The 15580-nt window shown below is 40.6% G+C and overlaps 1 protein-coding gene across 1 annotated transcript in view; it reads right to left on the bottom strand.

The window, feature by feature from the left end:
• Window positions 1-349: 349 nt before the first annotated feature.
• The window catches only part of LOC107488697 (uncharacterized), an 18967-nt gene continuing 3736 nt past the window's right edge, over window positions 350-15580 (bottom strand). Inside the window, exons 6-9 of the mRNA XM_016109469.1 lie at window positions 3274-3374; window positions 2971-3164; window positions 1646-2854; window positions 350-1464 (exon numbers count right to left, since the gene is read on the bottom strand). Of these exons, the coding sequence (XP_015964955.1) occupies window positions 350-1464; window positions 1646-2854; window positions 2971-3164; window positions 3274-3374 (2619 nt within the window). The remainder of the gene's footprint in view (window positions 1465-1645; window positions 2855-2970; window positions 3165-3273; window positions 3375-15580) is intronic.

Raw genomic sequence — 15580 nt, forward strand, 5'->3', positions numbered from 1 at the left:
CGGAGCGGCAATCGGAGCTCTAGATCAAAAGTTATGGTGGTTTGAAGATCAAGTGAGAGATAGAGGTTTGAGAGTGTTCTTCCCCCATTTTCTCTCTTTTTCAGCGTGTTTGGTGTTGTGTGAGGAGAGAGAGTGCTGAAAACTAGGGTTTTGATTTAGTTATGTTGGGCCAAGGGCCCACTTTGGGTCCGTTTGGCCCGGTTTGGCCCGTTCGGTCCAATCTTGGTCCGAATTCTATAAAATTGGTACTGAAATTCTCGTCTCAATCTCCTCTATCACATTTAGCCATAAAAATCACATTTTAGGCTTTCTAGAATAAATTCTCATTTATGGGTTAATTAGCCGTTAATTAACCGGGTTTTACATAAACCCTCTCGTTGCCAGGAATCAAAGACATCACATGATTGTTTACTTCAGTTACAACATCAAGTGTTGGTGCTAATATACTCAAACCCTTAAAATAATCCATGCTAGAAAAATAGAGTAAGATGTCAGGATAAACGAACAACACCAAATCATGCAGACATGGAGACTCAATATTCAGCATCAAGTTGTCGGGTATTCTAATTACTGATTCGTCATCGGTGCTGTCTCCGATTAACCCGTCACCAATTTGAAGCAACCATGCAGCAAATTCCTTCAATTGTACACCGTGGATATCTCGTGAACCACGGGACAGCCTCATGTTTTCAGTTAACTGCAACACTTGGCAAGATTGCCACAGGTTTGAAGCATTAATACACGAATGAACGATCTCTTCTTGGAAACCACGAGGAATCACAGGCAATATCTTATGGAAATCACCTCCCAGAACAACAATTTTCCCACCAAATGGAGCATGAGGATTATATCCACGATCAAAACGAAGAACATCCTTAAGGCATTTATCGAGCGCTTCGAAGCAAAATTTATTTAACATAGGTGCCTCATCCCATATAACTAATTTTGCAGATGAAATAAGACGCGCGAGGGGTGTGCCTTGCCTTATATTACAAATAGAGTCCTGGTTAACACTAAGCAGAACCTTAAAGCGTGAATGAGCAGTTCGCCCATTAGGCAACAACAGAGCTGCAATGCCACTGGATGCAACGTTGAGGACAATATCACCCTTCGACCTTATTGAAGCAGACATTGCATTCCATAGAAAGGTCTTACCAGTTCCACTATATCCATAGACAAAGAAAAAACCACTAGCGTCACGACGAACTGCATTTGCTATTGTGTCGAACGCAACGCGCTGGTCTTGATTCATCCGGGAAACCAAATCTATGGAGATACTTGCCAATTTTGTCCTGTCGAAATTGAGCTCATCAGAAAAGATTGTGTCGGAAGGTTCAGGTAAACCAACATAATCAAGAAACGACATGTTAGTAAATTCTTTTAGGCTCCTACCATTCGGCTGCAAGAGTTTTTCAATTTTGGCAAGCGTGATGGACTTAATCTCATGAACAAAACACTGGAAACCTAAAAGAAAAAAATGCAACATAGTTACATTAGAAACAAATTGGACATGATGACGAAGGGAAAATAAAATAAATGCATAACACACTACAAGAGGTGGAGAAGACCGGAAGTTTTTGAATGGAGTGGTCTGAATTTATGGCCAAACAGTAATCGGATAGAAAAAACAATCCAGAAAGTTTACCCAAGTTATGTCTTCCAGAAAGCATCGAGTTGTCTACACAATGTTGCCAACATTTCTCCCACACCATGTCAGGACGCACAATGTTGTTCGACATCAAAAGCATTGCAAATAACCTCCTGATATAGTTCGGTGATGCCCACGCACTGGCTTCATTAAGTGCATCAATAAATTCTCTATCATCCTGCGGTAACCCTAGCACATAACAGGCCTCTTTGAATGTATTGTACACAATGCCACCAACGGAACGGACATCAGCACATGTCTGGCACCCTTTTTGATAATTCAATAACAAACGAAGGTAGTACTCCTCTCCATGCGAGTGAGGAATATGTGTGAGACGACCTATCATATTCCCTTGCTTCCGTGGCCTCCACATATACCCCTGCTTGTCCCAAACAAAAAATGACGGCATCTCCGCGTAAGTCAGTGTACGGGCCAGATCAAAATTCTTGTTATCCTTAAACCAGCCAATAAACATACTATCCTTTGAGACCGCAGCGTCGATAACATTCTCAATAAGCTGGTGATCTTCGTACAAAACATTCTGCTCATTTGGAAGATGGAATGGAAGGCGGATGATGTTAGGCTCTTTGTACTGAATCTCAAACCCAAATAGCCGCCAGGATGCCTCACAAGCTGATATATACCGACAATCATAGTAGTTTTGGATTTCATCTACAGTGACATCAGAATCAGCTGAATCATGTGAGCGAAAGAACGAAGCTGTGACATGATTATTACCTTTGTGGACGTACTTGAACAAATACTTAATAGCAGATGTCTGGCAAGTATACTCAACATTTATGTGGCAGCCATACTTAAGGAGCAATGTTGCATTGTATGGGACAATAAACCTATTGTCGAGATTAACATTCCTCTTAGTTGTTGAACGACCATTATCTGACCATTTATACTTGGGAAAACCTGCACTGTCTATGGATGTTTTCTCACGGAAAGGCACTGGATAAAACTTGGAACACCTCCCATTAACCATACACTGGCTACTCATGTTCAAAACCCCACATGGTCCGTGAATCATGAATTTTTGGACTAAGCTGTACAGCTTAGGTTGTGTGTGTTCGTCGGGTATCTCAGCCGATATATGATGGTCAATATCATCGGATGATCGAGGCTTCTTGGCTGGTTGAACAAATAATAAAATATGACAGTGGGGAAGACCATGCTTTTGGTATTCAACTGTGTACACAACTGGAACAAAGAAAATGGGAAAAAGCAAAAGAATATGTTAAGGGACAAGTAGACATTGATGAAAAAATAACAAATGTGTTAGCGTGACGTTGAAGATAGTGAATGGAAAAACTTACTTCCTTTAGGCTTTCCGAATATGGACCCATCCTTTAAGTCTTTCAGCAAGACATCTAACTTGATCTTGAAAACCCTTGATATGATATCAAGCTTGTCACTTGGCTTTAATGAATAGTCGACAACGCAATCTTTAATCTCGGTCCAATCTGGGTTACATGTGATAGTAATGAAATAGCTAGGGTATCCGGCATACCTGCAAATAGCAAATGTATCTTTGCAATTATTGTACATGTATCGAGGACCACCGACAAATGAAGACGGCAAGATAACTCATTTTCCAGTTCTTGCAGCCTGTGTTTCACCCTAAATTAGACACTCGTGTAGGCCTTGCAGTTGATGGGAACAAAACTTGCTCTGGTGGAACCTGTGATATTGTAATCTTTCCGCTTCTACCATAGTGTAACTATCAACCAAGAATTGTTGGAACAAACGTCTTGATTTGAGAAGCACTTGCGACTCATACGATCTCATTTGGATTTGAAAAGACAAAATCTCCCTCATGCTAATTATTTCTTGCTTATGTAACTGTTGCTTAGATCTTTCATCGGATATTAAAATATCACTCCAAAAACCATCTTCTCCATATGGAAAAAGCAAGTGGTACTGTAGTGTAAGGTACTGCGGATGATTAACATCAACCCGTTTCAGAAGGTTCGAATGCGAAGCTGTAGTGGAGTCGTTGAATCTTCAGTGAATCTTTGCCTAGCATATCGGAAGCACTTAGCAAGAAACTTGTGGGAATCAAGCATGCTGGTTAGGTCGGCTACAATGGTATGATCTATAGCTTGGTGTTGATTAGACAGGCCACATTAACCCAAAAATAAAATAAATCAACATAAATCCAGGTCACACAAGAATCATATAATACAGCAAAATATCAACATACCATAAGTACCACATACTTACCCAATTGCATTAATCCGGTTCTAGACTTCATTTTCTGTATCATAAAAGTAGAGTTGAGCAAACTTGGGCTTGCTAGACTGTTGTGGCATCAAACTTCCAATTGAATGCTGATTTTGGCCACTTATAACAAACATGGGGGCGGAACCCTTGTTTAGTGTGTACTGAATCTTTCCAGCCATAGATGTGAATGAAAACATACCATTAAAGGCCCTGATATGTGACACGGTGGAAATTGGTGAGTTAAGAATTTATTAATAGGGACATGTTGCAAGTACAGTCCTTAACCAGCCGAAAATCCGCTTATCAATTTAAAAAGGGGTTGTCACAATATTGAAAATTAAAATACTGGGAGTATGAATCCCAGGTCGTCTCCCAACGAGTTGCAGAGAGATGTGCTATTTCATCAATCAGGTGTTTTCAAAAATGGTTGAGTTGGTAAACAGGAAATTAAAATAGAGAATTTAATTAATTTTAAATAAAAGCCTTGATACCACAAATTCAAGATACATATGAACTGTTTAAGCATACATTCAGAAAACAAAAATATTGCCACCACGATTAATTAATAATTGGAAGTTACTCTGCTTAGTTAATCCTTACTAGGTAAAGGAAAGTCAAGCAAGTTGGAAATCGGTTTCTAGTTATAAGTCCTAATCCTCTCCCTTGGGAAGGACTAGAGTTAATGATTAGAGGGTGATTCAACAATAAACCCAATTACAATTTCTCTCTTGAGTAGTTTAACTCAAGGGTTCCTTTCAATCATCCTCAATCAAGTCATGGAACTACTCACTCATCATAATTATAAAATTCACAGAATTAATGGTGAAAATAAAAGAAGACATGATAAACAATAATAAAAAGTGAAAATAAAAGAAGACATGATAAATAATAATAAAAGGATTGATTGAAAATAAAAATAGTCTATATTAATAACTTGTAGAAATAATCCAAAGTCAACTCTAGAGGGATTAAGAATATGGAAGAGTGAATATAAAAAGTAAATAATAAAATAAGGTGACTAGTACCGGAGGTAGACTCTTCTCAAAAGCTAAAGCCAAAATCTTCTCAAAAATCCTAATTATGAATGTCAAGTGATAAAAACCTAGGGGAGGAGTAAATCCAGATCTAAAACTAAAAATTGTGCAGAATGAATTGTTATTTTTCGTTTCTGCATGTTCCCTGACTCTAGTCTGTAATTTCGGGCCGAAAACTGGGTTGAAATCCGGCCCAGAAACTCTGCCAGCAACTTTTGAAATTCTGCAAATCGCGCACGTCGCGCGGACGCGTCGTTCGGCGCTTTTCTTTTCCATGCGGGCGCGTCGTCCATGACTCTGCGTCGCTTTTGCTTTTCCAATCCGCGCGTCCGCGTCACTCATGCGGCCGCGTCTCTGTAAATTCTTTTCTTCCGCGCGGTCGCGTTGCTGACGCGTACGCGTCACTTCTCGCTGGTCATCTCCTCAACTTCTTGTATTCCTTCCATTTTTGTAAGCTTCCTTCCCAATCTCCCACTCATTCATGCCCTATAAAGTCTGAAACACTTAACACACAGATCACGGCATCGATTGGAATAAAGGGGGATTAAAATACCTAATTAAAGGTCTCCAGGAAGTAAGTTTTCAATCATGTAATAATTTTAGGAAGGAAATATAAATGCATGCTAATTATATGAATAAGTGGGTAAAGACCATGATAAAACCACACAATTAAACACATTGTAAACCATAAAATAGTGGTTTATTAACCTCCCCACACTTAAACATTAGCATGTCCTCATGCTTAGTTGAAGGAGATAGAATAATAGAGTAGGAACATGTAAAAACTCATGCAATGCAATGCAACTTATATATGTGAATACAACTATATGATTCTTGTCCACTTGATCAAGAATAAATAAGCTCTTCAAAACAATTTCAAATCAAGCTCCACTAATTCAATTCTCATACAGTAAGAACAGATAAAAATGCAAGAAGGTAGCTCATGAAAGCAGGGAACATAAAATTTTAAGCATTGAACCCTCACTGATGATGTATGTATCTTCTAATCTCTCCAATGTATAGGATAATCACTCTATCCTTCTCTATTCATGCTCCCTAAGTTTTGTTCTTCTCCTAACCAATCAACAACATTTAATATACCAATGCAACATCATGAGGTCTTTTCAGGGTTGTAATGGGGTCAATGTAAGGGTAAGGATACATATATGGTTAAGTGAGCTTATAAATTGAATCTTTAATTAACTCAAACTCTAACATAACTTATATATTTTGTATAACTATGGAGTTCGTACCTAGCTACCCAAGATTCTCTTTCACATTCCATACTCATGTATCAACTGTTTATTTTACTTTTATCCTACATGCATTGACCTTTGGATTCTTAACTCAACATTGGGGCAAATTATCTATCTTAAGCTAACCAAGGATTCAACTTGGGATTTTTAAATTGTTTTTCCGCTTAAGGCTAGTAATGTGGTAAATTATAGAACAAATGGGATTTAAAGGCTCAAAGTGGCTAACAAAGGTAATTGAAAGGGTTGGCTTAATTTGGATAAGTGAACTAAATAATTAATGGCCTCAATCATATGCAGCATATAAATATATTAAACATTAGACATATAAGATGGGACAAAATATAGGTTACAATCATAGAGAAGTAAACACACAAGAATAAAACAAATATGGTTAAATAATGTAACCATGCATAAAGGCTCAATTCTCACAGGTTGTGTGTTCTTTAGCTTTAAAAATCATGTTCCAAATACAACTTCAAGCAATTTTAACATAAGAGTTTTAATTAAAATTAGTGAAATTTTGTTCCAAAGATAGAGTTTTAGAAGAAACTTATTGTCTTTTCAATCAAGTAGAACATGCATGCAACTAATCTATTACTATGTAATTTATCATATTCTAAAAGAAAGAAAAACTAACTAAATATCCTAATTTATTGGTGTTTAGGGAAGAAAAATTACCTCCGGAAGTTAGATACTGACCGACCTCCCCACACTTAAGAATTTGCACCGTCCTCGGTGCCATCTGTCAGGAACAGTGGTGGGCTGGTGGCAGTGTCTCCACAGTCAGGACCGTCGTGGCTCCCTGTGCTGGTGAAAGAAGTGGAGTCCGGAGTGCTTGGATCGTCATCGGGTCGGTGATTTCCTGTAAGTAGCTCCTTGAGGTAATTGAAACGGCAGTGGTTGCGGCGCTCTCGGAGCTTTTCTTTCTTTTCTTGTTGGTCCAATCGCTTCAGTATTTGGTGCAGCAGCTGACTAGTAGATGGTGGAGGTGCTACAACATCCTCTGTGGACTGGCTGGTAGTGGCAAGTGGTGGCCTGAGATATCTCCCATTGGGGACGTACTGATCATCCGTGGAAGTATGGCTTTGGTGTCTCTAGCTCTGTAGGGGGCTCCGGCTGCTGAGATAAGATCAGAGACCAAGGTGGGGAAAGGTAGGTTGCCCGCGATCTGTACATGTTCCATAGCATTCCGGATATGTCTTGGTAAATTAAGAGGCTGGTCTGTGAGGATGCACCATAGTAGAATGGCCATGTTTGCGGTAAAGGAGGACTCATGAGTACTCGAAAAGACGTAATGGGACATAATTTGTGCCCATACGTGAGCCTCTAAGGTAAGTGTAGAAGCCGAGATTCCCTTAGGACGGGAACGATGGTATCCGAAGATCCATTTGCTACCAGGTTGAGCGATAACTCTGAAAACAGCGTCCCAGTCAAAGGTGTATGCCTGGCGCTTGATTGCGGCTTTCTGAAAAGCGTCCAATCCTTCTGGAGCAGGGGGAGATCTAAGGCTTGCTAAATGGCCTCTTCTGTAATGGAGACTTGCTTCTGGCGTAAATAAACGGACTGCAGAGTCGGCAAGTGGAAGTTGGAGTAGAACTCAACAACCCAAGAAAGATTAACCTGTCGTGGCTGTCTCTGTAAGAATCCCCAATGTCTTTGTGCAATTTGTGGCTCAACAAATTCAGCAATACGAGGCGAAAGGATAAGAAGGTGTTCATTGTTGTAATTTCGAGCTGCCAGAATAGGAAACATCTGCTCACAGTAGCGATTTGGGAATCGTGCAGTGTCCTTGGCTGGGAAGGCTCTTTCCTTTTCATCAACCTTGATAATCCTTTTAATTCTTTTTGTTGAGGGCTTGACTGCAGTTGAAGAAGGCTCTGCCACTAATGATCTCTTCGTTTCTTTCCTTGCGGTGGGTTTAGGGGTAGCTTTCTCTTTGCCTTTCTTGGTGGCCATTCTGAAAAAGGGAAGAGAAAGTAAGTTAAATCCAAAGCGATAAAGCAAGGAAGGGGATTGAGTGAGTGATAATCAGTGCACGATAAAGATGAATGAAATAAACACATGGTCATGACAACATGTGAAAGATCAAGAAAGGGAATAGAATAAGTGCACGATAGGGAAGTAGATGCAAGATGTTTATTGGCATGCCGGCAAGGGCATGAGTAGCATAGATCAAGCATCACTTCGTAACAAACTATTACGTTTGTATTGGCAATTAAATTCAATTAATAAAATAGTAAAGAGAATTTGTGAAAAGCATGCATTGAATATTAGGATATGATAATGTAGAAAAGTGCATAATGTCATGCGGGCTTTTTCACAAACACATAGCATGCATGGTAAATAATCCAATGAAAATAATAAATTGAACATGCAAGCAACCCCTTTAAAAATATAATTGCCAAATAATTAAGAAACAATCCACAATGACCATAAATTTCCAACACCAATAAAAAGGAAAAAGAAAAAGAAAACATATGCAATGAAAGTAAAAAGAAAGAGAAAGGAAGAAGAAAACATAGATAAAGAAGAAGAATAGAAAAGTAAAGAGGGAAGAAGAGAAGAAAAACCTTGATAATGGTGGGACGAGAGAGAGAAAGTAGAAAGTGAGAAGGAGGGAAGAAGGAAGAAGGGGAAGAAAGAAGTAGGAAGGGAAAAGAAAAAGTAGGATTTGGGGAAGAGAAAGATAAGATATTTGGCAATTTAGGATAAGCTGTGCAGCGCAAGCGACGCGGACGCGTGGGTGACGCGTTCACGCGAAAGCGCATTAAGTTAATCGACGCGGAAGCGTCGGTCACGCGGACGCGTGACTCAGGTTATGCTACTGGCGCGAGGGTAGCCTCGCGCTCGCACAACTTTCTATTTGAATTTATAATTTTGCCAAATTTTGGGTGACGCGATCGCGTGAGTGGCCATTAGAGGGATATGACGCGGACGTGCAAGCCATGCGTCCGCGTGGAAAGAATTTGTGCGTTCAGCACCGATCCAGCACCACTCTAGCACAACTTTCGGTTGTGTACCCATATTACGTCGAATTTCAGGGCACGCGGCCGTGTGAGTGACGCGGACGCGTGGGAGGCCAGTTTTAACACCTGACGCGGATGCGTCAACGACACGGTCACGTGGGATGATTTGTGCCAAAGGCACACCTCCAGCCACGCTCTCGCGTGACTCTCTGTTCATTTTCTTATTTTCTTGGATCCACCTGCGAAGCGGACGCGTCAATGGTGCGGTCGCGTCGCATGAATTTTTTTTAATGCAAATGCAGTATGCAGATGAGGTGCAAGATATAGGCAGTAGTATGGAGAAGAGTTATAGATGAGGGAAGAGAAAGAGAAGAAGAGGAACGATCATACCGTGGTGGGTTGTCTCCCACCTAGCACTTTGCTTTAACGTCCTTAAGTTGGACGCTTTAGTAGCTCAGTTTTCAGTTGCGAGTGGATCCTTCAAGAGGAAGATCTCTAACTCCTTGTTTTTCATCGCCTTCTCACCATGGTAGAGCTTCAAACGATGTCCATTAACCTTGATGAGTTCAGATCTTGAAGGGTGACTGAGATGGAAAACTCCGTACGGCTCAGCCTTCTCGACTCTATATGGACCTTCCCACCTTGATCGCAGTTTGCCTGGCATGAGCCTCAGTCTAGAGTTGTAAAGAAGGACCAAATCTCCAGGTTGTAACTCCTTTCTCTTGATTTGTTGATCATGTACAGCCTTCATTTTCTCCTTGTACAGTCTTGAGTTCTCATAAGCTTCTAGGCGAAGGCTCTCCAATTCTTGCAGTTGCAACTTCCTTTCAGCTCCGGCTTTCTCAAATCCCATGTTGCTTTCCTTTACTGCCCAAAAAGATTTGTGCTCCACCTAAACTGGAAGGTGACAAGCCTTTCCATAGACTAAGCGGAAAGGACTCATCCCAATGGGTGTCTTGTATGCTGTTCTGTATGCCCAGAGTGCATCTTGTAGTCTGGTGCTCCAGTCTCTTCTATGAGGTTTGACTATCTTCTGTAAGATGCACTTTATTTCTCTGTTAGACACCTCGGCTTGTCCATTAGTCTGAAGATGATAGGCTGTTGCTATTTTATGAATTATCCCATGCTTCTTCAGTAATCCTGTTAGTCTCCTGTTACAAAAATGGGTGCCTTGATCGCTCACGATTGCTCATGGTGATCCAAAGCAACAAATAATATGGTTTCTAACAAAGAAAACAACAGTGTTAGCATCATCAGACGGGTAGGAATTGCTTCCACCCATTTAGAAACATAGAGTACAGCTAACAATATATAGAGATGGCCATTAGAATTAGGAAATGGACCCATGAAGTCAATGCCCCAAACATCAAAAATTTCACAGAAAAGCATAGTTTGTTGAGGCATTTCATCCCTCTGGGATATGTTACCAAACCTCTGGCATGGGGGACAAGATTTACAAAATTCAGCAGCATCTTTAAAAAGAGTGGGCCACCAGAATCCACAGTCTAAGATTTTTCTAGCTGTTCTTTGAGGGCCAAAATGTCCTCCACTCTCAGATGAGTGACAGGCCTCTAAAATGGGCTAGAATTCTGATTGAGGCACACACCTTCTAATTACCTGATCAGCACCACATTTCCACAAATATGGGTCATCCAATATATAATATTTAGACTTGCTTTTCAGCTTGTCTCTTTGGTGCTTAGTAAAGTGTAGAGGAAAAGTGTGCATACCAAGGGATTACCTCAGATACTGCTTGTATGTTATCAAATGGAAAATTATCAGCTATAGGAGTGGAGTCATCCTTAATGTGTTCAAGGCGACTCAAGTGGTCTGCCACTAGATTCTGGGTACCACTCCTATCCTTTATTTCTAAATCAAATTCTTGTAGCAGCAGTATCCAACGTATAAGCCTTGGTTTGGATTCCTTTTTAGCTAATAGATACTTTAGAGCTGCGTGATCTGAATACACTACTACCTTAGTACCAAGTAAATAGGCTCGGAATTTATCCAGAGCAAAAATAATAGCAAGAAGCTCTTTTTCAGTAGTAGTGTAGTTAGACTGAGCGGTATCTAAAGTTTTAGACGCATAAGCAATAACAAAAGGATCCTTACCTTCACGCTAAGCCAGTGCTGCTCCTACTGCATGGTTGGAAGCATCGCACATGATTTTGAATGGCTGGCTCCAGTTTGGTCCTCTCACAATTAGAGCTTGAGTCAGGGCGGTTTTCAGCTTGTCAAACACTTGTTTGCAATCCTCACTAAACTCGAACTCAATATCTTTCTGCAGTAATCTAGATAGGGAAAGTGCTACCTTACTAAAGTCCTTAATGAATCTTCGGTAGAAACCTGCATGTCCAAGGAACGAACGGACTTCCCTCACAGAAGAGGGGTAAGAAAGGAACGAACGGACTTCCCTCACAGAAGAGGGGTAAGAAAAACTAGAAATAACATCCACCTTTGTTGGATCTACAAAAATGCCAGTATTAGACACAACATGTCCTAGTACAATTCATTGTTTTACCATAAAATGACATTTTTCAAAATTTAATACAAGGTTCGTGTTGACACATCTATCTAATACTCTAGATAAACTATCCAAGCAAAGGTTAAAAGAATCACCATAAACACTAAAATCATCCATAAAAACCTCCATACAGTCCTCAATCAGATCAGAGAAAAGACTCATCATGCACCTTTGGAAAGTGGCTAGTGCATTGCACAGGCCAAAGGACATTTTCTTGTAAGCATAAGTCCCAAAAGGACAGGTAAAGGTAGTCTTTTCTTGATCCTCAGGAGCTATATGAATCTGGAAATAGCCTGTGTAACCATTTAAAAAGCAATAATGTGATTTACCTGACAGGCGATCCAGCATTTGATCAATGAATGGAAGAGGGTAGTGATCTTTACGAGTAGCTTGGTTGAGACGCCTGTAATCAATGCAGACCCTCCAGGAGTTCTGTACTCTGGTTGCTATGAGCTCTCCATGCTCATTCTTCACTGTAGTGACTCCAGACTTCTTGGACACCACTTGCACTAGGCTCACCCATTCACTGTCTGAGATGGGGTAGATAATACCTGCCTCTAATAGTCTGGTCACTTCCTTCTTGACAACCTCTAAAATAGTGGGGTTCAATCTTCTTTGGGGTTGACGAATAGGTCTTGCTCCTTCTTCTAAAAATATCATGTGCTCACAAACTTGAGGGTTGTTGCCTACTATGTCTGCTAAACTCTACCCAATTGCTTTCTTGTGCTTCCTCAGCACACTAAGTAATTGCTCTTCCTACTGAGGAGTGAGGTCCTGTGCAATGATAACTGGAAACTTCTGCTTGTCCTCAAGGTAAGCATATTTGAGGTGTGGAGGGAGGGGTTTCAATTCTAACTTCTGGTCATGGTCTAGCTCTGGATTATCTGGAACTAGTGGCAGTGGTAGAGTACCTGCATTGTCCTCAGAATTCTCCACACTTAGACCTTGTCCTATGTACTTATCCTCAAACTCTTCCTGGTGAACTTCAGCTACGGTTTCATCTATGATGTCACACTGGAAGATAGAACGATCTTCTGGAGGGTGCTTCATAACTCCATTCAGATTGAAGCTTACTACTCGGCCGTCTATTTCAAAAGAGTATGTGCCTGCAAAAGCATCTAATTTGAACTTCGAGGTCTTCAAGAAAGGTCTTCCGAGTAGGATTGATGATGGCTTCTCTGAGTCATTTTGGGGCATCTCCAGGATATAAAAATCAATGAGGAAAGTGAGACCTTTAATTCCCACTAATACATCTTCAGCAACTCCAGCCACTGTAATAATACTTTTATCTGCTAACACAAAACGAGCTGCCGACCTTTTTAAGGGAGGGAGCCTCAAAACATCATATACAGATAAAGGCATTATACTAACACATGCTCCTAAATCACACATGCAGTCAGAAAATATCACACCTCTAATGGTACAGTTAACCATGCATAGACCTGGATCACTACATTTTTCAGGTATATTTCCCATTAAAGCAGATATAGAACTTCCTAAAGGAATAGTTTCTAATTCATTAATTTTGTCTTTATGTATGCATAAATCTTTTAGAAACTTTGCATATTTAGGTACATGTTGAATGACATCAAAAAGGGGAACAGTTACCTCAACCTTTTTGAAGATTTCTACCATTTTGGGATCAGGTTCCAACTACTTCCTGGGCTTCCTTACAAGTTGTGGAAATGGAATAGGAACGGCGTCCTCTATAGTGTCTGTGCCCTTTGGTGCTTCTTCCTGTGATTTGGCGTCTTCTTCTTCAGCCATGTCTTGCATGCTCTTTTCTTCTTCAACATCTTCTATTTCCACTACCTCTTCAGCTGAGGCGTGTTCAGGTGGGTTTGGCTCTTCCTAATTCCTCTCTTGTAGTGTGGTTCCGAACCTTAGGGTGATGGCATTAATACCACCCTTTGGGTTGGGTAATGGTTGAGAGGGGAGTCCACCAGAACTTGAGGACTAGTTGTTGGAGTTGTTCATTGATCCAATCTGTGAGACAAAGGCTTGCAAAGTAGAATTCAAACCATTCAGAGTAGAAGTAAGGTTGTTTTCCATGGCCTGTTGTCTCTGATCAATAGATTGTAGTAACTCATCATTAGGAGATGAAGAGGGGTAAGTGATCTGAGAGGTCTGCTGAGATGCTTGAGGCTGTCTTAAATGAGGTGCTCTGTAGGACTGATTCTGATTCTGCTACCTGAAGTTGTTATTGTTATTCCACCTCTGATTTTTATTGTTATCTCTGCCTCCTCTATTATAATTGTCCCTCTAACCCTGGTTAAAATTGTCTCTCCAGCCTTGGTTAGAGTTATCCTGCCATCCTTGGTTATAGTTGCCACCTTGATTGTACCCTTGATTGGGGCGGTCATGAAAGTTATGAGTGGCTACTAAAGTGTTGTCTTCTGGTTGGAGTTGGGAACACTCATTGGTATAGTGACTGTAATCTACACAGATTCCACATACTCTTTGTGGAACCAACTGTTGGCTGTGCTGTGGTGGAGAAGGCTGAACTTGCTGAGGCTGTTGTTGATTCAGTTGCATCTGCTTCAGCAAGTTGGTCATTTTACATAAGCTCTGAGCTATAGCAGCAGTCTCTTTACTAGTGGATACCTCTGCAACAGCTCTTGACCGACTTTGTTTCTGCTTGTGATTCCTAGTAGAGTCATCTAAGTCGCTGATCAATTGCCATGCTTCGTCCGTAGTCTTGTACTTTTTCATAGAACCATTGCTAGCACCTTCCAATGTGGTCCTATCTTGAGATTTCAAACCCTGTGTAAAGTAGCCGAGCAACACTATCTTGTCAATCATATGATGGGGGCATGTGTCTCGAAGATTATTGAAGTGTTCCAAGTATTCATAGAGGGTCTCAGATTCATCTTGAACGATCATAGACATATCCTTCCTCAGCTTATTGGCAACTTTAGCTGGAAAGAATTTATCCAGAAACTCTTTCCTAAGTGTATCCCAGTTGGAAACAGTTGCTCCGGGTTGAGTGTAGTATCACTCTCTTGCCTTTCCCTCCAGAGAAAATGGGAAGGCTTTCAACAGAATGGAAATTTCATCAGTGCCATTACGCTTAACAGTAGAACAAGCAGTCTGAAAATCCCTAAGATGCTTGATAGGCTCTTGAGCAGGTAAGCCATGAAACTTGGGCATCAAGTTGAGTAGTGAAGACTTTATTTCAAAATCTACAACTACTGCTGGGTGGTGTACCTAGAATGGTTGGAGCGTAAAATCAAGGGCTCCTTCCTCCTGGATAGTGACTCTTCTGGGTGCTGCCATGTCACCTGCACGTAAATGAACTGGATCAGTAAAGAGGGAGCTTGTTTCTTCCTTAGATGACGGTTTAGGTTCATCCTCAAAGAGGAGTCGCCGACACCGAGCTTGTCTTATACGTGAAAGAGTTCTTTCAATCTCAGGGTCAAATACTGGCAAGCTTGGATCAGGAAGTGAACGCGTCATTTGACGAAAGAAACGTACAGCTCATAGTGACAGAATGAAAAGAAAAAAAATTGCAATTAAAATAAATACCAATCAATAAATTATCACACTGTTGCAACTCCCCGGCAACAGTGCCAAAAATTGACGTGGCGGAAATTGGCGAGTTAAGAATTTATTAATAGGGACACGTTGCAAGTACAGTCCTTAACTAGCCGAAAATCCGCTTATCAATTTAAAAAGGGGTTGTCACAATATTGAAAATTAAAATACTGGGAGTATGAATCCCAGGTCGTCTCCCAACGAGTTGCAGAGAGATGTGCTATTTCATCAATCGGGTGTTTTCAAAAATGGTTGAGTTGGTAAACAGGAAATTAAAATAGAGAATTTAATTAATTTTAAATAAAAGCCTTGACTGGGGGTAGATTAGTTGGAAGCCCTATTCTTGTTGAAATACTCTCAAGATTAATTAATAATTGGAAGTTACTCTG

This window comes from Arachis duranensis, chromosome 5 (assembly GCF_000817695.3).
Source record: "Arachis duranensis cultivar V14167 chromosome 5, aradu.V14167.gnm2.J7QH, whole genome shotgun sequence".
In the NCBI taxonomy this organism is placed as follows: Eukaryota; Viridiplantae; Streptophyta; class Magnoliopsida; order Fabales; family Fabaceae; genus Arachis; species Arachis duranensis.